Here is a 25,210-nt window from a genome sequence, read left to right on the forward strand (position 1 = left end):
TACACAGTATGACACAACCATAATATGGACCACATTTAGGTCTAATGAGAATATTTATAGACTATAAACATTTGACATCCATTTGTTTTCATTTTGTATGTATATATTGTATTTGTTTTATGTTTATGAGTAAGAATACCTGAATCACTTGGGAAAAGGCCTCTGCATTTGTTGGGGGGTGAAAGGTGCTATCGCAGGGGACGATGGGAAAAACAACCTACACATCCGGGAAAGTTGTTTCTGTCAAGACAGGAATATTCAAGCCACTGTTGGGACACGGAGTAGTAGTAAAATTCTTCACTTTCAAACGTCGTCTAAATCAGTCGATTAACTCATTTCATCGCACTTTCTTGTTGATTTGAAGTCTGGAGATTTGATTAAAATAAGAATGCTTCTGAAGGTAAATTCATTGACAACAACCTGTTAGCTAGCATGCTAGCAAACTTGGCTAGTGGTTGCTTTGCGACGCGGGCAGGCCGTGGACAACCAGCAGTTGGATTTGGTAGATGGCTAGCTGGTTAGCTATTTAACTGAAGTTGAGTCAGTAACTGCTTGCTAACTAAATACGTAGCATTTTATTCTTCACTACCTTTTAACTTTGTAGCTGGCTGGATTACATATGTTTATTACATAACATCCTACAGTCGGTACTTTTAACTACAATATTTGGTACCCGGCTAACTTAGCTACCAGCACCATTTGTTTTCATGGGTACGTTTGCTAACTAACGTTAGTTGAGTTGATAGGTTGTAACTGAAGTTGTATCTTATAACTAATGGCTACAAAACTAAACTATCTTCCATAATGAATTGTCTGAATATATTAATTGACAGAATCTGTTGGATCATTTCACTGCTCATATCTGGGAGATTGCATTAATTCCTATTTGCTGCACCATGTTCATATGTTGTGTTTTATCATCCCCAGGTATTCAGTAGGATGCAGATGTGAAGTAATTCGAGTCTTGAAGCTCTTCTTGGCCCCTAATACCCTCACAGTGACCCACTGCTGTGTGCTACCCTGTTGTCCCCTTTGGCTGTCAACCTACATGTTCTTACATGAAGAGAGGGGAGAAACCCGAAGGATGTCGACAGATGCGACCGAAGACTTTCCCTGCTAGCAACTACAGTGTTAACAGCCACCAGATGCTGCAGGAAATTCGGGAGAGTCTCCGGAACATGTCCCGGCCTTCTGACCCCCCTAAGGTGGACATGGGGGGTGCTGGAATAGTGGTGCCTGAAGACCCCAGGCAGCAAGGGCGCTGCAGCAACCCCAGAAACCCCTACCACAAAGCCTTGCAGGAGATTCGCAAGTCCCTGATGCCTTATGCCAATGAGCCCAGCTCTTCTGGACGGACTGCAGAGGTTAACAAACAGATGTTGCTGGAGCTGCTGTCTGCTGGATTTGATGAGGTATGGAGGAAACAGTGCTTCAGCTAGGTATCTAGCGAAGGTGTGGACTTGAGTCACATGATTTCAACTCTACATTTAGATTGACACACTACACACACGTCATTGACACTCCCACACAAAACCCACTCGCATACACTACATTCGCCCACACACGCATACCGACACACACACTTTTACACTTATCATTTGCTGCTGCTACTCTGTTCTTTATTTTACTCTTCTTATTATCTATTCAGATGCCTAGTCACTTTACCCTGCATTCATGTACAGTACATTCTGAAAGTATTCAGACCCCTTGACTTTTTCCACATTTTGTTACATTATACAGCCTTTTTCTAAAATTGATTACATCGTTTTTTCCCTCATCAATAAACACGCAAAACCCCATAATGACAAAGGAAAATCAATTTTTTATACATTTTTGCAGATTTAATAAAAACTGAAATAACATTTACATAAGAATTCAGACCCTTTACTCAGTACTTTGTTGAAGCACCTTAGGCAGTGATTACAGCCTTGAGTCTTTTGGGGTATGACGCTACAAGCTTGGCACACATGTATTTGGGGAGTTTCTCCCATTCTTCTCTGCAGATCCTCTCAAGCTCTGTCAGGTTGGATGGGGAGCGTTGCTGCACAGCCATTTTCAGGTCTCTCCAGAGATGTTCAATCGGGTTCATGTCCGGGCTCTGGCTGGGCCACTGAAGGACATCCAGAGACTTGTCTCGAAGCCACTCCTGCGTTGTCATGGCTGTTTGCTTAGGGTCGTTGTCCTGTTGGAAGGTGAACCTTCGCCCCCAGTCAGTGGAAACAGGATGCACCTGAGCTCAATTTCGAGTCTCAAAGCAAATTGTCTGAATACTTGTGTAAATAAGGTATTTCTGTTTTTTTATTTTTAATACATTTGCAACCATTTCTAAAAACCTGTTTTCTCTTTGTCATAATGGGGTATTGTGTGTAGATATATTGCTAAGGATAATTTTTAAAAATGTAATCAATTTTAGAATAAGGCTAAAACGTAACAAAATACTTTCTGAAGGCACTGTATAAACTGATTGTTTAAAGCAAAACTACCAAAATGATTGCTGATGGTGAACCTGAACAATCAAAATAAAATATTGCAAGTCCTGTTCCGCAGGTATAGTTAGATGAGAGTTGTCCCCGGTAGCTTACTTTTCATCCGATAAAGCACCATTTTCAACAGCGCATAGATAACAACAGTAATTTTGCAAATTACATAGGTTGTCACTCAACTAATAATGTCAAGTGAGCCATTTGTGCCGCACAGATGTGCAAGTTCAGGAACAGACAGCCTACCTCGCGTTGGTCAGCACGCAGTTTGACTAGGCTACTGATATTGACTGTGGAGGTTAGGCATGCAAATATCTTGTAGTTGATCAATGACTGTCAACACTGTTACATGCAGTTCGACACTGAAGGAGAGGAAGCATCAGTTGTCATAAAAGATTAGGTATTTTCAGAAGGTAGAAAGAATGTAGTATGAGGCCCAAAAAATTAACCCGCCGATTTGTAAAGTGCGAATAGATTTTCTGACCAATGCATGCTACATTTGGATCGGTTTGGGGTCAGCGGACCGATGCACTTATAAACATTTTAAATCGGAACCTATGCGTATCTGTGAATCATTACATGCCTAGTAACCAGCCCTCTCACCCACTGAGCATCGACCATCACCGGACGTCCATAGATGATGAAAAGTCAGTCCAAATCCGAGCCAATCCTAGACGTCTGTTTCACAAGTTTGGACAGCATAATGTTAGTACAGTAGAGTATAGGTCAGTACAGTACTGTATAGTAGTGCACACGAGTACAGTGTAATTTATTGTACTCTACTGTAATGCACTGAATTCTACTGTGCTGTGCGGAGCTCATTCTAATAATTGCCAGTGTAGAATAAGGAGGAAATTAAATGTTTCTACCTTTGTGTACCTATTCGGCATACATCACCATGAAGAGAATGACATTCATAGTTATGCATTTCTGTTAAGTTTAAAGTAGTTCATAGAGTTGTATGGTATAACTTTGAAATCAATATTTTAATATTTTGGGTAATTGGCATAAAAGTGAAAATCTGAGTGATTCTGTTACTGTGGAATTGCCCTAATGCTAAAGATGTTTTCAACTAGTCAGTCACAGGACTCCTGTATTCAGCACTGAAGCGGAGTATAAAATATTTTCAATCAAACAGTATGCCATTTAAAAAGCTACTGGGATGTCCGGTTCTTAAAAAAAATGTGCACAAAGAAAAGCATGTATCAATTACATTGTATTTGACAGTTGTTGAGTAGTTCCTGTTAACTTGATCTGACGTTCGTCTAACAGTACCTCGAGCAACCCTTTTTTATTTATTTGGGGTATTAATAGCAAGTAAATGTATTGTGTGCAGGAAATGGTGATCCGTGCTCTGATGCAGACCAACAGTCGCAGCGTGGAGGCAGCCATAGAGTACATTAGTAAGATGAGCTACCAGGACCCTGTGAGGGAGCAGATGGTGGATGCCGCCGCCCGCCCCGTCAATGCAGGCATGAAAGCCCCCGGTAGGTGTCTGTCCTTTGTGACCGAATCCCTCCTTTTTCCAGGGTTGTTCACAGGAACTTGGCTACTGTTGTTGCAGGATCTAGGGCTAGACTATTTGTCGCTGGAGATGCAATAGATTGTCGTTGAGGGAACAAGATTCTGTTGAACAACTGCTTTGGGGGAAGGGAGTGTGTTTGAATTGAGAATGCTGTACAAGGCAAGGGTTTGCTCTCTAACATCTACTGCAAACATAATGATTCATCTCTATATGCTTCTTTTTAACTAGTTTTTCTTCCCATGGTTGCAGGTTCCTCTCATATCCAGCAGCCTGTGCTGAGGAGGCAGAGCTGGAAGGGTTCCAAGGAGTCCCTGGTTCAGAGACATGGCCACATGAGGGTGGAGGGGATGGTGTACCGTTCAGACAGCCCTGGACCCCAGGGTGACCTGGCAGGACGAGGCCCTCCCCCAGCCTTCCCACAGGGCCACCCTGGCAACAACCAACGGGTCAACCCTCCCCTACCCCCTCAGGTGCGCAGTGTCACCCCTCCCCCAAATAGGGGTGGAACCCCACCTCCACCCTCCTGGGACAGTAACCCCTCCACAAAGCGCTTCTCTGGCAACATGGATTACCTGGTTCCCCGGATCTCTCCCGTTCCCCAAGGAGCCTGGCCCGATGGCTACTCAGCCCCCCAGAACCAGAGGGGTATCAGTCCAGTGCCCATGGGCCGTCAGCCCATCATCATGCAGAGCTCTGGGGGGAACAAGTTCAGCTTCCCCTCCGGCTGGTCTCAGAACGGCTCCCCTCAACCAGACTACATGGGACACCAGAGTGGTGGTAGCAGACAACCCCCTCCCCCTTACCCAGTGAACCAGAGCAGCAGACAAAGCCCCAACGCTCAGCAGATGCAGGCCGGAGGTCCTGCCTCCTCCCCATCCTACGTCAACGATGGTAACCTCCCCCAGTCCATGATGGTGCCTAACCGGAACAGTCACAACCTTGACATGTACAACATGGGCGGGCCTCAGTCCTGGTCCCAAGCCCCCCCCGGCCAACCCCAGTCCGCCCCAGGTAGCAGCAACCAGGACATGTCCCCCTCATGGCAGCAGCACAGCATCCCTGTCCGATCCAACTCCTTCAACAGCCACCAGATGAGCAACAGGCAGGGCCACCCAGCCAGCTCCCAACCCTCTGCCACCACAGTGACAGCCATCACCCAGGCCCCCATCCTGAGGCCCGTTAAGAGTATGCGTGTGCAGAAGCCTGAACTACACACTGCTGTGGCCCCCACACACCCACCCTGGATGCACCATCCCCCACCCTCTCCATCTCCCACTACCTACCAGGAGCCGCTACCAGCAGCGCCCATGCCCCATGTACCCATTACAGTAGCAGAGGTGCCCAGTTACCAGGGTCCTCCACCCCCATACCCCAAACACCTCCTCCAGCAGCCTGCTGCACCCTGCCCTGCCTATGACCCAGGGCCCAAGCCCAGTACTGGGAGAGAAGAGGCTGCAGAGGAAGAGGAGTGTAGCAGCAGCTCTAATGACAGGCCAGAAGGCCCATACTCTGCTGCCATGGGAACAGAGAAGGAGAATAAACAGATCACCACGTCTCCGGTGCCTATGCGCCGGAACAATAAAGACGAGGAGCGGCGAGGAGACCCCAGAGTGCCACTCTACTCTCCCCAGGCCTTCAAGTTCTTCATGGAGCAGCACGTTGAGAACGTCCTGAAGAACCACCAAATGAGGATCCATAGGAAGAAGCAGCTGGAGAGTGAGATGCAGAGGGTGAGTCCACAGGCACTACTTATAATTAGTGATGCCCTTCCTTGCAAAAAAAAAACGATACCGATATTAAAAAAATGTGCGGCCTTTTAAGCATTCTAGTACAGTTAAATAGTTAACACACACATGGACGCAACAGTCTAAGGCACTGCATCTCAGTGCAAGAGGTGTCACTACAGTCCCTGGTTCAAATCCAGGCTGTATCACATCCGGCCGTGATTGGGAGTCCCATAGGGCAGCGCACAATTGGCCCAGTGTTGTCCGGGTAGGCCGTCATTGTAAATAAGTATTTGTTCTTAACTGACTTGCCTAGTTAAATAAAGGTTACACACACCACACTGACCAAAAAGTTATTTTGTTGCCATTTACAGTTGAAGTCGGAAGTTTACATACACTTAGGTTGGAGTCATTAAAACTTGTTTTTCAACCACTCCACAAATTTCTTATTAACAAACTATAGTTTTGGCAAGTCGGTTAGGACATCTACTTTGTGCATGACACAAGTAATTTTTCCAACAATTGTTTACAGACAGATTATTTCACTTATAATTCACCGTATCACAATTCCAGTGGGTCAGAAGTTTACATACACTAAGTTGACTGTGCCTTTTAAACAGCTTGGAAAATTCCAGAAAATGATGTCATGACTTTAGAAGCTTCTGATAGGGTAATTGACATCATTTTAGTCAATTGGCGGTGTACCTGTGGATGTATTTCAAGGCCTACTGTCAAACTCAGAATGTTTATTTTTATTTTTTTACCTTTTTAACTAGGCAAGTCAGTTAAGAACAAATTCTTATTTTGAACGACGGCCTAGGAACAGTGGGTTAACTGCCTTGTTCAAGGGCAGAACGACAGATTTTTACCTTGTCAGCTCTGGGATTTGATCTTGCAACCTTTCGGTTACTAGTCCAACACTCCAACCACTAGGCTACCTGCCCCACCCTTGAGAGCAAACAATAGCACGCAAGTATAAACACCATGGTGCAAAAAAGTGCAAAGCAAAGGACCTTGTAAAGATGCTAGAGGAAACAGGTACAAAAGTGTCTATATCCACAGTAAAACGAGTCCTATATCGACATAACCTGAAAGGTCGCTCCGCGAGGAAGAAGCCACTGCTCCAAAACCGCCATAGAAAAGCCATACTGTTTGCAACTGCACATGGGGACAAAGATCTGGTCTGATGAAACAAAAATAGAACTGTTTGGTCATAATGACCATTGTTATGTTTGGAGGAAAAAGGGGAAGGCTTGCAAGCCGAAGAAAACCATCCCAACCGTGAAGCACGGGGGTGGCAGCATCATGTTGTGGGGGTGCTTTGCTGCAGGAGGGACTGGTGCACACACAATAGATGGCATCATGAGAAAAGAAAATGATGTGGATATATTGAAGCAACATCTCAAGACATCAGTCAGGAAGTTAAAGCTTGGTCGCAAATGGGTCTTCCAAATGGACAATGACCCCAAGCATACTTCCATAGTTGTGGCAAAATGGCTTAAGGACAACAAAGTCAAGGTCAACTTGTGGAAGGCTACCTGAAACGTTTGGCCCAAGTTAAACAATTTAAAGGCAATGCTACTAAATACTAATTGAGTGTATGAAATAAATAATTCCCACTGGGAATGTGATGAAAGAAATAAAAACTGAAATAAATCATTCTCTACTTTTATTCTGACATTTCACATTCTTAAAATAAAGTGGTGATCCTAACTGACCTAAAACAGGGAATTTTTACTAGGATTAAAGGTCTGGAATTGTGAAAAACGGAGTTTAAATGTATTTGGCGAAGGTGTATGTAAACTTCAGACTTCAACTGTACGTATGTCCCCATTACCAGTAGAACATAATCAAAACCAATTTCTTTCACTTACTTGCTGTTTCGTTTGTAACGTCGTTTCATTCTCAACCAGGATTTCTATGGAAAACCGTTTGTGTCTTTGCGTGTCTAGATACAATTTAACACTATTTGACGTGTCAAATAAGCTTGTTGACCAATCAGGACCTGAATATGACTGCACGTCACAATAATTTAACGCTTTCATAATTTTTTGGTACATAGTGTAATCAATGTGTAATAACTCACTCGTATTTCATACCTATAATATGAAGCTGGTAAAGTTGTCTCGTGCACTTACAGCGCTGGTCATAAAAGAATGCTAGCTAGCTCATGGATGCAAACAATGTCGTTTTGCTATGTTTTTGTGGAAGAACAATCTATTTCAGTAGATATAGTAAACTAGTTAAAATAGGTGTCATCTAAAATAATCCTAATTCATAAAACAGTTCTTATTTGATTAATGGTCGTCGGATGTGATCTATGTTAAGTTAGCCACAATAGTGGATTTTGCGGTTAGCCTTCAAAATAAGTTATTCTACTATTTGCATCACTGTCAATTACATACTTTTATTTTGAAGGCAAACTGCAAATTCCACTATTGTGCCTAGTTTCGCAACAGATAACCCGGTGCTGTCGAGCCTCACTAGCCTGATGAAGTTAGCTTATAACGTCCGCTTTGGGAAACCGGGTTAAGTTGCCGAATAGCTATTTATTTTCATGAACTGAAGTTCAATTTCAATAGGCGAACATCAAGTGGCAACCTAGCTAATACTTACTCAAGGATTCATAAATCATTGCAGAGAATAATGAAAATGACTGCAGTTTCTACTGGTCATTGTTTTCAGGCTGGTTGTATTGGTGCTAGCTAGGTACCAGTAGAACATAATCAAAACCTATTTCTTTCACTTACATGCTGTTTCGTTTGTAAAGTCGAGCTAGCTACCTCAGAAGTTTCGGTCAAACAAATTATGCTTTATTACCAACGCGATATTGTAAACACATCGTTCGTGGCCGGTGTTTGCTTGTTTGCAGTCTTTTTCTGTACAGCTTTGACAGTGCTACTGTATCTTTTTTGACACGCAATGACCCAACGGCGTTCCATAGTATGTATGTTGTGAAGCTAATAGCAGTGACGCATTTACTGTGTAACTCCGGGAGGGCATCATCTGAAAAATAGCACACTTGGTAGTGTGGTCGGCGAAAGCCAGCATCACCAACGACAGAGAACGGTTGATTTGTCAAAGGCAATGAATACCATTATCTTGGTGTTAATGGATTTCGCCTTTGAGTTGTCTCGCATAAATGTTCTTACTCTTTCAAATGACTGCTCAACTTGTTGACTGCTCGAGCCACACAGCAGACGTGGGCTACGTAGGAAGGTTGTGTTGCACATGTAACACTACATTTTACGTGGCGTCATTACGTCATGTACCTACGTTATATAGGTATGCATATCGGCGTTAAACTAGACGTCGGGCCGATGTTGGCATTTTTAGCTAATATCGTCCGGTTCCGATATGTTGTAATGTCCCTATGAGTTACATTTGCTCTAAACAATGCTATAATCTGAATTTGGTCCAATTCAATTCGCAGGAATACAGGGTAATTATCAACTGAAAAGCCAAAATTTACACCGAAATGGATTTCGAATGGCCTCACGCAGTCTCTTAGTTTCCAATATTGCCTCTTTCTTATTATTTCTTTCCTGTTCAAGCTGTATGTTCATTGTTTTTTAATGTTCTATTCTTTCTGTCTGCTTAGCTGTCTCTTTCTTTCTCTCCTGTTCTCTACTTGCTGTCACTAACAGCTGATGTAGAAGGTAAAAGTATCTTCTATCAATGCCGTGACCTGAATAGTCCACACAGATCAGTGACCAAGTAAGCTGCTGTTGAAAGATTGACTTTTTAAAAATTGAACAGCATGAAGCACTCTGCTGACTGACAGCAACACACCAACTCCTTAGGGAGAGGCATGCCTGTCCATCCACTTCCATGTTAGTGCTCCGCTGCCGCATATATTAACACCTTGCTTGCCAAGAATACCCGCCTTATTGAGGATGTCTGCTGTACACTATATATACAAAGTATGTGGACACCACTTCAAATTAGTGGATTCAGCTATTTCAGCCACATCCGTTGCTGACAGGTGTATAAAATCGAGCACACCGCCATGCAATCTCCATAGACAAACACTGTCAGTAGAATAGCCTTACTGAAGAGTTCAGTGACTTTTAACGTGATACTGTCATAGGATGCCACCTTTCCAACATGTCAGTTTGTCAAATTTCTGCCCTGCTAGAGCTACCCTGGTCAACTGTAAATGCTGTTATTGTGAAGTGGAAACATCTAGGAGCAACAACAGCTCAGCCGCGAAGTGGTAGGCCACACAAGCTCACAGAACAGGACCGCTGAAGCGTGTAGCGCATACAAATCATCTGTCCACAGTTGCAATTTGGAACTACCGAGTTCCAAATTGCCTCTGGACGCAACGTCAGCACAAGAACTGTTCGTCGGGAGCTTCATGAAATAGGTTTCCATGGTCAAGCAGTCACACAATGCCAAGCGTCGGCTGTAGTGGTGTAAAGCTCGGCGCCATTCGACTCTGGAGCAGTGGAAACGCATTCTCTGGAGTGATGAATCATGCTTCACCACCTGGCAGTCCAACGGACAAATCTGTGTTTGGCGGATGCCATGAGAACGCTACTTGCCCCAATGCATCGTCCCAACTGTAAAGTTTGGTGGAGGAGGAATATTGGTCTGAGGCTGTTTTTCATGGTTCGGGCTAGGCCCCTTAGTTCCAGTGTAGGGAAATCTTAACACTACAGCATACAATGACATTTAGACGATTCTGTGTTTCCAACTTGGTGGCAACAGTTTGGGGAAGGCCCTTTCCTGTTTCAACATGATAATGCCCCTGTGCACAAAGCGAGGTCCATACAGAAATAGTTTGTCGAGATCGGTGTGGAAGAACTTGACTGGCCTGCACAGAGCCCTGACCTCAACCCCATCGAACACCTTTGGGATGAATTGGAATGCCAACTGTGAGCCAGGCCTAATCGCCTAACATCAGTGCCCGACCTCGCTAAGGCTCTTGTGGCTGAATGATAGCAGCAATGTTCCAACATCTAGTGGAAAGCCTTCCCAGAAGAGTGGAGGCTGTTAAAGAAGCAAAGGGGGGACCAACTCTATATCAATGCCCATGATTTTGGAATGAGATGTTCGACAAGCAGGTGTCCACATACCTTTGGTCATATAGTGTATCTTGTTGGGGTTTGTTACCTGCGTTTTCCAATGTTTTAATGGTTACTATTTTGTGTTACCTTACCTTGGCCTGCATCCTACCAGGTTGAATTCATTGCTTTGCTAATGCATCTTTGGTTGTTTTATTTTATGTGCCTAATGAATGTTCTGTGCTGCTCTTTTAATTAAACCATTTTTGGGGAGATCTCCATGACAGGCCTGAATGTAAATTGTCATATTTTGCTTTAGGTTGGGTTGTCAGGGGATGCCCAGGAGCAGATGCGCATGATGCTGTCTCAGAAAGAGTCCAACTACATCCGACTGAAGCGGGCCAAGATGGACAAATCCATGTTCAAGAGGATCAAGACCCTGGGCATCGGAGCCTTTGGAGAGGTGTGTCTAGCCCGGAAGGAGGACACGGGAGCCCTGTACGCCATGAAGACGCTGCGCAAAAAAGACGTTCTCATCAGGAACCAGGTGGCCCACGTCAAGGCAGAGCGAGACATTCTGGCTGAGGCTGATAATGAGTGGGTGGTGCGGCTCTACTACTCCTTCCAGGACAAGGACAACCTGTACTTTGTGATGGACTACATCCCCGGAGGAGACATGATGAGTCTGCTGATCAGGCTGGGCATCTTCAAAGAGGACTTAGCTCAGTTCTACATCGCTGAGCTCACCTGCGCCGTGGAGAGCGTGCACAAGATGGGATTCATCCACCGCGACATCAAGCCAGACAACATCCTCATAGACCGGGATGGACACATCAAGCTCACCGACTTTGGGCTCTGCACCGGCTTCCGTTGGACGCACGACTCGAAGTACTACCAGAGTGGTTAGTATGATCCATGCCTTATGATGCTTGTTACTGCTTCAATCCAAGAGGATGTTTTGGCCTTTGGGGTAACACTGTTCTCCCTCTCTTCATTGTCAGTAAAGCCAAGCTCATCTTTGTGTCGCCTCTCTCCGTAGGAGACCATGTTCGGCAGGACAGCATGGATTTCAGTAAGGAATGGGAGCAGGACCCAGCTAACTGTCGCTGCGCAGACCGGCTCAAGCCCCTGGAGAGGAGGAAGGCGAGGCAACACCAGCGCTGCCTGGCCCACTCCTTGGTGGGGACACCCAACTACATCGCTCCAGAGGTGCTGCTCAGAACAGGTAAGCCTGTGTAAGAGAAAGTTGAATCTGCTATGGAGTTGGAAAAATAATTGGTGATGTTTGAATTACTAGTGTAGGAGTGACATTTTAAGCGTAATGTATGAAAGGTTATTATTTTTCTCTTGTGCACCATGTTATTGTCTCTGGCATGTGACTGTGTTAACTCTCTATTCAAGGATACACCCAACTCTGTGATTGGTGGAGTGTTGGTGTCATTCTGTATGAAATGGTGGTTGGGCAGCCTCCTTTCTTAACAACTACACCCCTGGAAACCCAGCTCAAGGTAAATTAACCAGTTCAAAACTGAGCATATCTCATGTTGGGCTGGTTTGTCAGGTGTTTTACTCTGCGCTATATTAAACGCTCTGGTTCTGTCTTGTACGCAGGTGATAAACTGGCAGACCACCCTGCACATTCCCCCTCAAGCCAAGCTGAGCCCAGAGGCATCGGACCTCATCATTAAACTGTGCCGCGGCCCCGAGGACCGCCTCGGCAAGAACGGTGCCGACGAGATCAAGGTGCAGCCCTTCTTCAAGACCATCGACTTCTCTAATGACCTGCGGCAGATGCAGCCAGCCCCCTACATACCCACCATCGCTCACTGCACAGACACCTCCAACTTTGACCCGGTGGACCCAGACAAGCTGTGGAGCAGCGATAACGAAGCCGAGGGCAAACACAATGACACCCTCAATGGGTGGTTCAAGAACGGCAAGCACCCCGAGCATGCCTTCTACGAGTTCACCTTCCGCCGCTTCTTTGACGACAACGGCCACCCCTACAGCTGTCCCAAGCCCATTGGCATAGAGTATGAGGAGGGATCTGATGGGGATGAGGCAGACTCTGAGGCCCCGGCACAGGAGGAGGGAGACCAGGAAGAGAGCCGCAGGGGGGCACAGGGCCGTGATTTGGTCTATGTGTAGTATCTTCTATGAACATCTTTGTTCTGCTGGACTGTTGGTACATAATAGGTCTGGGAAACAGGTTGCTGGTTTGTCAGAGAGCGGGTCAGGAGTTGGGTATATGACGTGGATGTGTTTAACTGTTCTTGTGGGGACCAGAAGTCAAATGCTATTTCTAGGGGATTTAGGGTTAAGGTTAGAATTAGTGTTAGAATTACGTTAAGGGTTAGGAGCTAGGGTTAAGGTTAGGTTTTTGGGTTAAGGTTAGGGAAAATAGGATTTTGAATGGGACTGAATTGTGTCCCCCACAAGGTTAGCTGTACAAGACTGTGTGTGTGTGTGTGTGTGTGTGTGTGTGTGTGTGTGTGTGTGTGTGTGTGTTCTCAGCCGCTTCTTCTGCGTAACAATTAGGACCAGATATAATTGTACCATACAGAACAGATACATGGTACATATAACTACACTACAGTATACTCTACACTACAGTCTGTAGGAAGAGGGTTTAGTCTTTCACACTACAGGTGTGTTCATAGAGTTGTACAGGGTACGCTTTATATGCTGTCTGACATTGAACAGACCAATGAATTGAAAGCAAAAATATCAGGGTGCTCTTCGAAGACTTACAAACCCTGTTTTTAAGCCTTCATTTATTTAAGATACTACAAACTGGTGATGCTAGTTGATACTCATAAGTATGGGATTTATTTTTTTTACTTAATTTTTTGGCAATTGTCTTAATTTATATTTTAATAGGTCTATTGCAATGGGGATATATTAGTGATATCACTCTGGTAGAATTTGCAGGGATAAGTACATCTTGAATTGTTCATTGCTGTGCCTTTGATCTTCTGCTCTTTCACCAAATACTGTATAGGGGGGGCATTTTAAACTAGACTTAGTTGATTGAACTAGGGTTTTGTGTATTTTTCTCATTTATACATAACATTTATTTATAAATTGTTGTACACATTTGATGTAAATATTTTCTCTATCTATTCAATTGGTTAGTTGATATTCATTAGGGCAGGCCCTCTGCATTATTCTCGCATTATTCAAATCTCTTTCCTGTAATAATTGGTAGCGATCATTCCACTGTCTGTTTTGTTTCCTTGTTGCTGAAAAAGGCTAATCTGAAAGGTACCTTTAATTTAATGATGCTAAAGTAAATGAAGAGATGGAATGACTGGGGCCGACATGCTACGTACAGGGCATTTTCTTCTCTCTCATTCACTTCCACAGTAGCATCTGCCTTCATCACCTCTGACATAGTGTTTCAACCAAGCACTATGCTGTGTATGTATGAGCTCACTGACACGGCGAACCTGTTCATGAAGGACTGATACTATACTGAAAAAGGAATTCTGAATTGGCACTCTTTAGTAGCTCATAGTGGATAGATGGGTCACCTCCCCTATCCCATATTTTTCCTTTATAAGTGACTTGGAAAGATTTTTATGTAGTTGTAATGTGCTGTTTTTGTTGAAATTGTGTAAAGATTACATAATTAGATTTATGGAGTAAATGTTTTGGGAGGGGGATTGGGAGAAGGGCTAATGAATAAAGAATGTAAAGCACTTCCACAAATTCCATTTTCTTGGCCTTTCACACCTGGAACTATCCAATACAGGCTGCTCTATAGTACTCTCCAGGGGTATTCAACTCTTACCCTATGAGGTCTGATAATTAATTGCCCACACCTGGTATCCCAGGTCTAAATCAGTCACTGAACAGTGTTGGGAAAAGTACCAAATGGTCATACTTGAGTAAAAGTAAAGATACCTTAATAGAAAATGACTCAAGTGAAAGTCACCCAGTAAAATCCTACTTGAGTAAAAGTCAAAGTATTTGGTTTTAAATATACTTAAGGATCAAAAATAATGTGATTGCTCAAATATACTTAGGTGTTAAAAGAAAGTATAAATCATTTCAAATTTCTTATATTAAGCATACCAGATGGCACCATTTTATTGTTTTTTAAAATTTACAGACAGCCAGGAGCACGCTCCAACACTCAGACATAATCTAAAACGAAGCATGTGTTCAGTGAGTCTGCCAGATCAGAGGCAGTGGAGATGACCAGGGATGTTCTCTTGATAAGTGTGTACATTAGAATATTTTCCTGTCCTGCTAAGCATTCAAAATGTAATGAGTATTTTTGGGTGTCAGGGAAAATAAAAAAAATACAGTACATTTAGGAATGTAGTGAAGTAAATATAAAAGTTGTCAAAAATATAAATAGTAGATAAAAAAAACATGAGCTGGCGCACACCCAGAAAATAGTTTGTGTGGAGGTGCTGACTAACGGCGAATAAACTATAAACTATCAAACGAAAGTCGCACACTGCATGTATAATCTCCCAACAATTTAATGGGTATTCACCAACGTTTCGGCATCCCTGTGCCTTCCTCAGTGTGTAATATAAATAGTAAAATATAAATAGTAAAGTACAGATACCCAAAAAACAACTTAAGTAGTACTTTCAAGTATTTTAACTTAAGTACTTTACACCACTGCCAATGTATTGTCCATGTAAAAAACCTGTCTGATTAGGATGAATAATATCCGACAATACCTTTTTAAATCTTTGCGCTATATATTTTGCATGACAACACTGAAGTGTAAGGGGCCTCCCATTTTTGAAACGGACTGGATCTTTAGATTTACCACTTGGTTCCTGTTTCAGGAATAATGAAATCAGACCTTCTTGTTGAGTATCTGATAATCTACCATTTTTATAGTAGTGTTTAAAACATATTAGTAATGGTCCTCTGAGTACATCAACAAAGGTTTGGTATACCTCAACTGGTATGCCATCCAGCCCTGGAGTTTTCCCAGACTTAAAGGATTTAATAGCATCAAGAAGTTCTTCCTCTGTAATTTGGCCTTCACATGAGTCTTTCTGTACAGCTGTTAATTTTACATTATTAATAGAAAAAAAATCCATAGAATTAACTTCGGTTAGTGGAGATGGAGGAGACTGAAATGAAAACATATGCTTAAAGTACTTTGCTTCATCTTTCAAAATATTCTTTAGTGAATCATGGGTGACTGTCATTAGTTTCAGTAAATCATTTTTGGTAGCATTTCTATGTTGAAGATTAAAAAAGAATATGGGTAGCATTTTTCTCCATATTCCATCCAGTTTGCTTTATTTATAAAAAAAAATATTACATTTTATCTTTCTTGAATAAGTCCGTCCATTTCTTTTTGTTTTTCCTCTAAGTTATTCTGTGTCTATGGTACAGTTGTATTGCTATCTATCTGTAATGTTAGTCCTTTTCTTTTGACCTAAATTGCCTTTGTTTTAGAGATGAGCGTAGAATTGCATGGCCTCTAAAGGCACATTTAAAAGTGGTTTTAAATATACTTAAGTATCACAAGTAAATGTAATTGCTAAAATATACTTAAGTATCAAAGTAATAGTATAAATAATTTTTAATTCCTTGTATTTAGCAGACCAGATGGCACGATTGTTTTCTAAATTACAGATTACAGATAGCCAGGGGCACCCTCCAACACTGAGACATCATTTACAAACAAAGCATTTGTGTTTAGTGAGTCCACCATATCAGATGCAGTAGGGATGACCAGGGGTTTTCTCGGGATAAGTGTGTGAATTGTCCTGTTAAGCATTCAAAATGTAACACATACTTTTCAGTGTCAGGGAAAATGTGTGGAGTAAAGAGTACATTATTTTCTTTAGGAATGCAGTGAACTAAAAGTAAAATATGTCAAAAATATAAATGAGTAAAGTACAGATACCCCAAAAACTACTTAAGTAGTACTTTAAAGTATTTTTACTTAAGTAATTTACATTGTGGGGAACAATGAAAATACGCAGTGGAACTCGCTTCAAGGGCTAGAGTTGTGTTTGCGGGTACAACTCAAATCAAAATAGCCAGCATCTGTTCACCCAAATGTGTAGTCTGTTGAAAAGGGTCAAAGCCACATTTGTATTTTAACGTGTTGTATATGAAAGAGTTAAAATAATGCTGCTGCTACTAGTGCCGTTTTATTTCTGATTCCAGTTCAGGATATGACGCCTGAATTGACAGCTTCAAACGTTCATAGGCGGGCGTGTTGTCGGGCTTCGGAGTGGTTTTAGCTCTTTTGTCAGACGAAAATAAATGTAATTAACGTTATATATATATATTTGCCATTTTTAAACGCTTGACTCGATTTGTTTCAGTCTTTGGGTGCGGTTCTACACTTTTTGTGTCGTATTTTTTTTTCCATCAATGCAACAGGTGGGTGTAGCTAGCAAACTAGCATGCTAAAGAAGTTTGGGAGTTAGTTTGTAGTTGCTCATTTGACATGAAATGTGTTTTTATGTGCCAGTAACGTTATGTAACAAATACCTTTGCTAGTTTTATTTATAGTATTTTCTAAATTGTGGTATTCGTTCGTTCATCTGAAACGTGTTAGTTAACAAACTAGCCAAGTTATGCTAAGCTAACAGTCAGATATCATTCAATTCCCTGTCACAGCTGGCATCTTCATGTCCATCTTGTGCCATTAATGTTTTATTTTACAGGATCTCTGTCATGCCTTCTGGAGGGAACTGCATTTTAACATCACAAAAAAAACATCACTTTATCTAATAAAATGTTCATCTCTCTAGAATGAGTCTGCATGAGATCAATGAAAACGTGAAACTTGCTCGAGAGTACGCATTGCTTGGGAACTACAGTTCTGCTATTGTTTGTTATCGGGGAGTACTTGAACAAATCAAGAAATACCTTTTCACAGTACGGGACAGTAGCTTCCAACAAAAATGGCAACAGGTAAAATCTATGACCTTTGTCATTTTTAAACCTAAGTTTGATTGGAACAGAGTTTTGGTCAGCAAATGTTACTTCCTAATGTTGCTATTGACATCTCTTTACAGGTATGGCAAGAGATAAACGAAGAAAACAATCAGGTTCAAGAAATAATGACAACTCTAGAAAGTTTTCAACTGGAGACCACCCCATCCAAACCACCAAGTAATCAAGATGGCATTAATGACATATGGCCTGTACAAGTAGAGCGCAGGTACAGCATGGACTCCTTTCACACACATTTATATTGTAGTGTATATATTTAGAGGCCCAGTCATTCATTTACTGGGGAAATATATTCAAGTTGTTTTCATGTCTTTGCATTAGTATCTGATGGGGTGTGCACTTTGGTTAGTAAGAGGGGAGAATAAGCTGTTTGTCTGAAGAAAATAACTTAATGATCCAGTCATATGAGTGAGATTAGTGATCAGAGTGCCTGGTAGTGGCCTGCTCTCTCTTTCAGCACTCACAAAGGTACCCACTTGATGTCCAAATGTCATCTTTTAAGATACAAAATAGCTGAACCTAAAAGTATTATTTGGAGTGCTTAGGCTGATTGATGTACTATTCCCTTCTTTCCTTAAAGATCCTCTCCTCTTCCGGTTAGGAGGCCCCCGGTTCCCTACAAAGACAGTAAACCACACAACAACCGCCTGAGTGTGGCCGGTGTACGGGCTCAGCATCGCCAGTCACCACGTGGGGCCAATGGGGACCGAGCCAAACCTTTGAAGGGCAAGGAAAAAAAAGAGGCCAAACCAAAAGACGACAAGGTAAATGACAATGTACCATCAAGGGCTCAAATAGGGACTGAAAGGTTCTTTGTTACACCCTTACATAATACACACATAATCCTCCTTGTGGTAGGAGTGGTCTATCTTTTCATTGTAAACTCACGAAAATATAAAGGTTCAATTTTATAAATGATCACTGTCCCAGGGAAAATGTCTAATGCTTTGCCTGGCATTGCCCAACCTTAACTTGAAAGCTATTTGCACTGTTGACCAAACATTGTTCACTCTGTGTTTACCTAAAATCATCATCACCACCTTGTCAGTCTGGTTCCTGGAATAGAGCGAGCCTCTGCTACACAGTGAGCCCCCTCAGGGCTGACAATCTTCCTGTATGTTTGCCTTGCAGAACAAAGCTGAAGTCTCAGAGAAAGAGGTGAAGCGGTTTGACGGGCAAGGATATGACAAAGACCTTATTGAGGCCCTGGAGAGGGACATCATATCACAGAACCCCAATGTCAAATGGTATGTTTGACTGGCTATCAATTAACCTCTCTGAACAGCTATCATTAACCTCCAGGATTATCCTAAAAATATAACATATGTTTCTCGTTGTAAGGGTTGTCTAACAGGAAATATATATTTTTTCCAATTCCTATAGGGATGATATTGCAGACTTGGAAGAAGCAAAAAAGCTTTTGAAAGAAGCTGTTGTGCTACCCATGTGGATGCCAGAGTTTTTCAAAGGAATACGAAGACCGTGGAAGGTATACATCGAAGCCCAAGGCCCACTTGATTTATAAATTATTTAGATTGGAAGAGCTGATATGATGCCTTGCTAATATGTGGTGTATCCATGTGCAATATTTTTTTTTAGGGTGTGCTTATGGTGGGTCCTCCAGGCACAGGAAAGACTCTTCTGGCCAAAGCTGTCGCCACAGAGTGCAGAACCACATTCTTTAACGTCTCGTCTTCTACTCTCACTTCCAAGTACAGAGGAGAGTCTGAAAAACTGGTCCGCATTCTATTTGAAATGGTAAGGTTCTGCCTCATCAGCTCCTCTGCCCGTGCAGTACATTTTTCTTCCTGAAAGAGAGAACCGGCGGCATCATATTACGAAAATGTGATAAGGCTGTTTTTGAGGTGTGGCTCTATTCAGTGTTTTATTTTGTCCTCTGAACAGGCCCGGTTCTATGCCCCCACCACCATATTCATTGATGAGATTGACTCCATGTGCAGCCGCAGAGGAACGTCAGAGGAACATGAGGCTAGCCGGCGGGTGAAGGCAGAGCTGCTGGTCCAGATGGATGGTACAGTAACAGCAGCCACTCTGCTTAATTTGGAGGCCAAATTAATTAAATCAAATCAAAGTTTATTTGTCACGTGCGCCGAATGCAACAGGTGTTCACAGGTTTCACCTTACAGTGAAATGCTTACTTACAGGCTCTAACCAATAGTGCAAACAAGTTATTAGGTGAACAATAGGTAGGTAAAGAAATAAAACAACCGTAAAAAGACAAGCTATATACAGTAGCGAGGCTACATACAGACACCGGTTAGTCGGGCTGATTTGAGGTAGTATGTACATGTAGGTATGGCTAAAGTGACTATGCATATATGATGAACAGAGAGTAGCAGTAGCGTAAAAGAGGGGTTCTGATCTGGCAGACTCATTAAACACAAATGCTTGGTTTGTAAATTATGTGTTGGAGTGTGCCCCTGGCTATCCGTAAATAAAAAAAAATTGTGCTGTCTGGTTTGCTTAATATAAGGAATTAGAAATTGTTATACTTTTACTTTTGATACTTAAGTACATTTTAGCAATTCCATTTACTTTTGATACATGCGTATATTTAAAACCAAATACTTTCAGTATTTTACTGGGTGACTTTCACTTGAGTCATTTTCCAATTTAAAAAAAAATGTTTACCCCTTGACACAATCAATGCCCACTTAACCCGGAAGCCAGCCGCACCAATGTGTCGGAGGAAACACTGTACACCTGGCAACCGTGTCAACGTGCACTGTGCCCGGCCCACAGGATTCGCTAGTGCGCGATGGGACAAGGACATTCCTGCTGGCCAAACCCTCCCCTAACCCGGACGACGCTGGGCCAATTGTGCACCGCCCAATGGGTCTCCCAGTCATGGCCGGCTGCGACAGAGCGTGGACTCGAACCCAGAATCTCTAGTGGCATAGCTAGCACTGCGATGCAGTGCCTTAGACCACTGTGTCACTCAGGAGACTATGCATATGTGATGAACAGAGTAGCAGTAGCGTAAAAGAGGGGTTGGTGGGTGGGACACAATGCAGATAGCCCAGTTAGCCAATGTGCGGGAGCACTGGTTGGTCGGCCCAATTGAGGTAGTATGTACATGAATGTATAGTTAAAGTGACTGCATATATATGATAAACAGAGAGTAGCAGCAGCGTAAAAAGAGGGGTTGGGCACACCATGCAAATAGTCCGGGTAGCCCTTTGATTACCTGTTCAGGAGTCTTATGGCTTGGTGGTAACTGTTGAAGCTGTTTTGTCCTGGACTTGACACTCAGGTACCGCTTGCTATGCGATAGTAGAGAGAACAGTGTATGGCTGGGGTCTTTGACAATTTTTAGGGCCTTCCTCTGACACCGCCTGGTGTAGAGGTCCTGGATGGCAGGCAGCTTAGCCCCAGTGATGTACTGGGCCATATGCACTACCCTCTGTAGTGCCTTGCGGTCAGAGGCCGAGCAATTGCCGTACCAGGCAGTGATGCAACCAGTCAGGATACTCTCGATGTTGCAGCTGTAGAACCTTTTGAGGATCTCAGGACCCATGCCAAATCTTTTTAGTCTCCTGAGGGGGAATAGGCTTTGTCGTGCCCTCTTCACGACTGTCTTGGTGTGTTTGGACCATTCTAGTTAGTTGATGTGGACACCAAGGAACTTGAAGCTCTCAACCTGCTCCACTACAGCCCCGTCGATGAAAATGGGGGCGTGCTTGGTCCTCCTTTTCCTGTAGTCCACAATCAGCTCCTTAGTCTTGGTTACGTTGAGGGATAGGTTGTTATTCTGGCACCACCCGGCTGTTTCGTCGTTGTCGGTGATCAGGCCTACCACTGTTGTGTCGTCTGCAGACTTAATGATGGTGTTGGAGTCGTGCCTGGCCATGCAGTCGTGGGTGAACAGAGAATAAAGGAGGGGACTGAACACGCACCCCTGGGGAGCTCCAGTGTTGAGGTTCAGCGTGGCAGATGTGTTGCTACCTACCCTCACCACCTGGGGGCAGCCCGTCAGGAAGTCCAGGATCCAGTTGCAGAGGGTGTTTAGTCCCAGGATCCTTAGCTTAGTGATGAGCTTTGAGGGTACTATGGTGTTGAACGCTGAGATTTAGTCAATGAATAGCATTCTCACATAAGTCTTCCTTTTGTCCAGGTGGGAAAGGGCAGTGTGGAGTGCAATAGAGATTGCATCATCTGTGGATCTGTTTGGGCGGTATGCAAATTGGAGTGGGTCTAGGGTTTCTGGGATAATGGTGTTGATGTGAGCCATTACCAACCTTTCAAAGCACTTCATGGCTACGGATGTGAGTGCTACGGGTCTGTAGTCATTTAGGCAGGTTACCTTAGTGTTCTTGGGCACAGGGACTATGGTGGTCTGCTTGAAACATGTTGGTATTAGACTCAATCAGGGACATGTTGAAAATGTCAGTGAAGACACCTGCCAGTTGGTCAGCACATGCCTGGAGCACACGTCCTGGTAATCCGTCTGGCCCCGCAGCCTTGTGTATGTTGACCTGTTTAAAGGTCTTACTCACGTCAGCTACAGAGAGCGTGATCACACAGTCGTCCGGAACAGCTGATGCTCTCATGCATGCCTCAGTGTTGCTTGCCTCGAAGCGAGCATAGAAGTGACTTAGCTCGTCTGGTAGGCTCGTGTCACTGGGCAGCTCGCGGCTGTTCTTCCCTTTGTAGTCTGTAATAGTTTGCAAGCCCTGCCACATAAGACGAGGGTCGGATCCGGTGTAGTATGATTCAATCTTAGCCCTGTATTGACGCTTTGCCTGTTTTGATGGTTCGTCGCAGGGCATAGCAGGATTTCTTGTAAGCTTCCGGTTTAGAGTCCCGCACCTTGAAAGCGGCAGCTCTACCCTTTAGCTCAGTGCGAATGTTGCATATAATCTATGGCTTCTGGTTGGGGTATGCACGTACAGTCACTGTGGGGACGACGTCCTCAATGCACTTCTTGATAAAGCCAGTGACTGATGTGGTGTACTCAATGCCATCGGAAGAATCCCAGAACATGTTCCAGTCTGTGATAGCAAAACAGTCCTGTAGTTTAGCATCTGCTTCATCTGACCACTTTTTTTTTTATAGACTGAGTCACTGGTGCATGCACCACTGGTACATGCACTATTCATGTCTCTACAACGTTTCTTGCCCAATAGATTGTACCCTAAATACATAGCAGTGATAATATCGATTTGATTGTTTATGGGATTTTATGCTGTTTAGGTGTGGGAGGAGCATCAGATAATGAGGATCCCTCTAAGATGGTGATGGTGCTGGCAGCCACTAACTTCCCCTGGGACATCGATGAGGCTCTGAGGAGACGTCTGGAGAAGAGAATCTACATCCCTCTGCCTTCAGGTCAACAATTACTGGAACACGGTTTTCCTGAAATATTTATTTATATATATTTATATATTTATTTATATATATTTATATTTATGTTCACAATGGTGTGATTATGGCTTGTTTTCTCTGCAGCCAAGGGCAGAGTGGAGCTGCTGAGGATCAATCTAAAGGAGCTGGAGCTGGCCAATGATGTGGATATGGCAAAGATAGCAGAGCAGAGTGAGGGCTACTCAGGAGCAGACATCACCAATGTGTGCAGGTAAGGCCTTTACTTTTCAGGTTTGTTGTTTTTTTGTAAAAAAAAAAATGTATGAACAAAAACCAGTCGTAAATAAACACTGAATAGATTAGTCTTGTGTATTTGTTCAAATACAATTATTCAGCTGAGACTATCACTGATTTGAAAACGAGATGCCTCTTCAATTAGGAAATAATGTGGAATGAACCACTCTTAACCTTATGTGATATGAGAGTAATGTCAGGTGTGTTCCACTGCCTTTAGTAAACACTCCATTACATCTGTAGGGACGCCTCTCTGATGGCCATGCGGCGAAGGATCGAGGGGCTGACGCCAGAGGAGATCCGTAACATCTCCAGAGCCGAGATGCACATGCCCACCACCATGGAGGACTTTGAGTCTTCTCTGAAGAAAGTGTCCAAGTCTGTATCAGCTTCCGATCTAGAGAAGTATGAGAAGTGGATTGAAGAGTTTGGCTCCTGCTGAGAGTTAATCAGGAAGCCTGCAGCGCCTCAAATCTGCAGGGGATTTGGTGGGATGCTCAGTTGATATTCTGGGAACAATAATTGAACTGTCATGGTTTCCCTTTCTTTGTAAATTATTTATATCTTAGGCGATGCGAAATGCCTTGAAGTAGGGTAACCATGCACCTAAGTAAGCTGTTCTATTATGGCCCAGGAGTGCTGGAACTGGAACTGTTGAAAACCAAATGATTCTCTGATTTGTTTTATTATAGCTCAATTTACACTAGTAGATTGGCTGTTATATAGTTCATTCATTTGCACTACCAGGTCTCATGACGGCACATTCTATGGTCCTTTCTATTTCAGTTGAACACCTTTGCTACCAAAGTATCCAGTGTCTTTGGGTTTTATCAGATGTGCTACTGCTATCAGTTAATCAAAGTTACACTACCAGAATTTTTTTTATGCACTTGATTTAATTTCTAAATATGTATTTAGGGGACCAACTGGTTCTATCCACATTTTGTGGATGTGAATTTATATACCAATCATAGAACACTAACAATGTCTTAATAAAGCTATAAAAGTCAAATATTACTTGCATTGACAAGGCTTCCATGTGCTTTATTTGCATGTAACCTGGCTGTATTGTGTAGCGTGAATGTCACGAACATTACAGAAACATTTATTGAGCAGCATTTGGGTATTCAATGTAGTTTGATTAGAATGAAAATACATTATGCACACAAGTCATGCTCCCATGCTTCAGTACAACACACAAGACTGAAATGGAATTGAGGCACCAGAGAAGCAACAAAATGGTAAAATAACATAAGTTCTTCACCCATTCACTGAAGTTCAAATCAGCATGCAGTTTCCTTCTATGAAGCTGTTTCTGTGACCGCCAACTGCATTCACTACTAGGGCTTCTCCTGCAAGTTCTGCTGAGGCAGAAAGTCAATGTGCCAAGGCCTCATTCAATGCCATGCGTACGTCAACCAGAAGCCTAGTCTTGAATCACATTAATACAATTCTATTTTGGTCATGCCTTCTTTGAGGCAAACCAGCCAATATGCTACTGGGAGAAGAGTAGGTCTAACTACAGTGGGGAGAACAAGTATTTGATACACTGCCGATTTTGCAGGTTTTCCTACTTACAAAGCATGCAGAGGTCTGTAATGTTTATCATAGGTACACTTCAACTGTGAGAGACGGAATCTAAAACAAAAATCCAGAAAATCACATTGTATGATTTTTAAGTAATTAATTAGCATTTTATTGCATGACATAAGTATTTGATCACCTATCAACTAGTAAGAATTCCGGCTCTCACAGACCTGTTAGTTTTTCTTTAAGAAGCCCTCCTGTTCTCCACTCATTACCTGTATTAACTGCAACTGTTTGAACTCGTTACCTGTATAAAATACACCTGTCCACACACTCAAATCTCTCCACAATGGCCAAGACCAGAGAGCTGTG

At 43.0% G+C, this 25,210-nt stretch overlaps 2 protein-coding genes across 3 annotated transcripts; both read left to right on the top strand.

The window, feature by feature from the left end:
- Positions 1-22: 22 nt before the first annotated feature.
- Positions 23-13,131, top strand: LOC115193956 (serine/threonine-protein kinase LATS1). Its single transcript, XM_029753119.1, has 8 exons — positions 23-400; positions 928-1,412; positions 3,817-3,967; positions 4,255-5,735; positions 11,058-11,640; positions 11,778-11,963; positions 12,140-12,246; positions 12,350-13,131. Exons 2-8 carry the CDS (start codon positions 1,059-1,061, stop codon positions 12,884-12,886), a joined length of 3,399 nt encoding a protein of 1,132 aa, XP_029608979.1. The 5' UTR covers positions 23-400; positions 928-1,058; the 3' UTR covers positions 12,887-13,131.
- Positions 13,132-16,906: 3,775 nt separating this feature from the next.
- On the top strand, positions 16,907-24,338 carry katna1 (katanin p60 (ATPase containing) subunit A 1). Of its 2 annotated transcripts, none has more exons than XM_029753214.1 (11): positions 16,907-17,113; positions 17,488-17,650; positions 17,755-17,900; positions 18,294-18,456; positions 18,824-18,939; positions 19,076-19,181; positions 19,292-19,450; positions 19,598-19,724; positions 22,907-23,041; positions 23,162-23,288; positions 23,555-24,338. In XM_029753214.1, the coding sequence occupies exons 2-11, from the start codon at positions 17,489-17,491 to the stop codon at positions 23,751-23,753; spliced, it is 1,440 nt and encodes a 479-aa protein (XP_029609074.1). In that variant the 5' UTR covers positions 16,907-17,113; position 17,488; the 3' UTR covers positions 23,754-24,338. The 2 variants fall into 2 exon arrangements, with proteins under 2 accessions (XP_029609074.1, XP_029609064.1); XM_029753204.1 differs by having other exon boundaries at positions 16,908-17,113; positions 18,273-18,456.
- The last annotated feature ends 872 nt before the right edge of the window (positions 24,339-25,210 follow it).

Source organism: Salmo trutta, chromosome 1 (genome assembly GCF_901001165.1).
Source record: "Salmo trutta chromosome 1, fSalTru1.1, whole genome shotgun sequence".
Taxonomy (NCBI): domain Eukaryota; kingdom Metazoa; phylum Chordata; class Actinopteri; order Salmoniformes; family Salmonidae; genus Salmo; species Salmo trutta.

What these genes read in the sequence shown, in the direction of transcription:
- LOC115193956 (XM_029753119.1), top strand. Translation starts at nt 1,059, where the DNA reads ATGAAGAGAGGGGAGAAACCCGAAGGATGTCGACAGATGCGACCGAAG. An exon ending in TGTCTGCTGGATTTGATGAG is followed by an intron (nt 1,413 to 3,816) that starts GTATGGAGGAAA and finishes TATTGTGTGCAG; the next exon opens with GAAATGGTGATCCGTGCTCT. An exon ending in CTCGAAGTACTACCAGAGTG is followed by an intron (nt 11,641 to 11,777) that starts GTTAGTATGATC and finishes CTCTCTCCGTAG; the next exon opens with GAGACCATGTTCGGCAGGAC.
- katna1 (XM_029753204.1), top strand. Translation starts at nt 17,489, where the DNA reads ATGAGTCTGCATGAGATCAATGAAAACGTGAAACTTGCTCGAGAGTAC. An exon ending in CAGAACCCCAATGTCAAATG is followed by an intron (nt 18,940 to 19,075) that starts GTATGTTTGACT and finishes CAATTCCTATAG; the next exon opens with GGATGATATTGCAGACTTGG. An exon ending in GAATACGAAGACCGTGGAAG is followed by an intron (nt 19,182 to 19,291) that starts GTATACATCGAA and finishes ATTTTTTTTTAG; the next exon opens with GGTGTGCTTATGGTGGGTCC.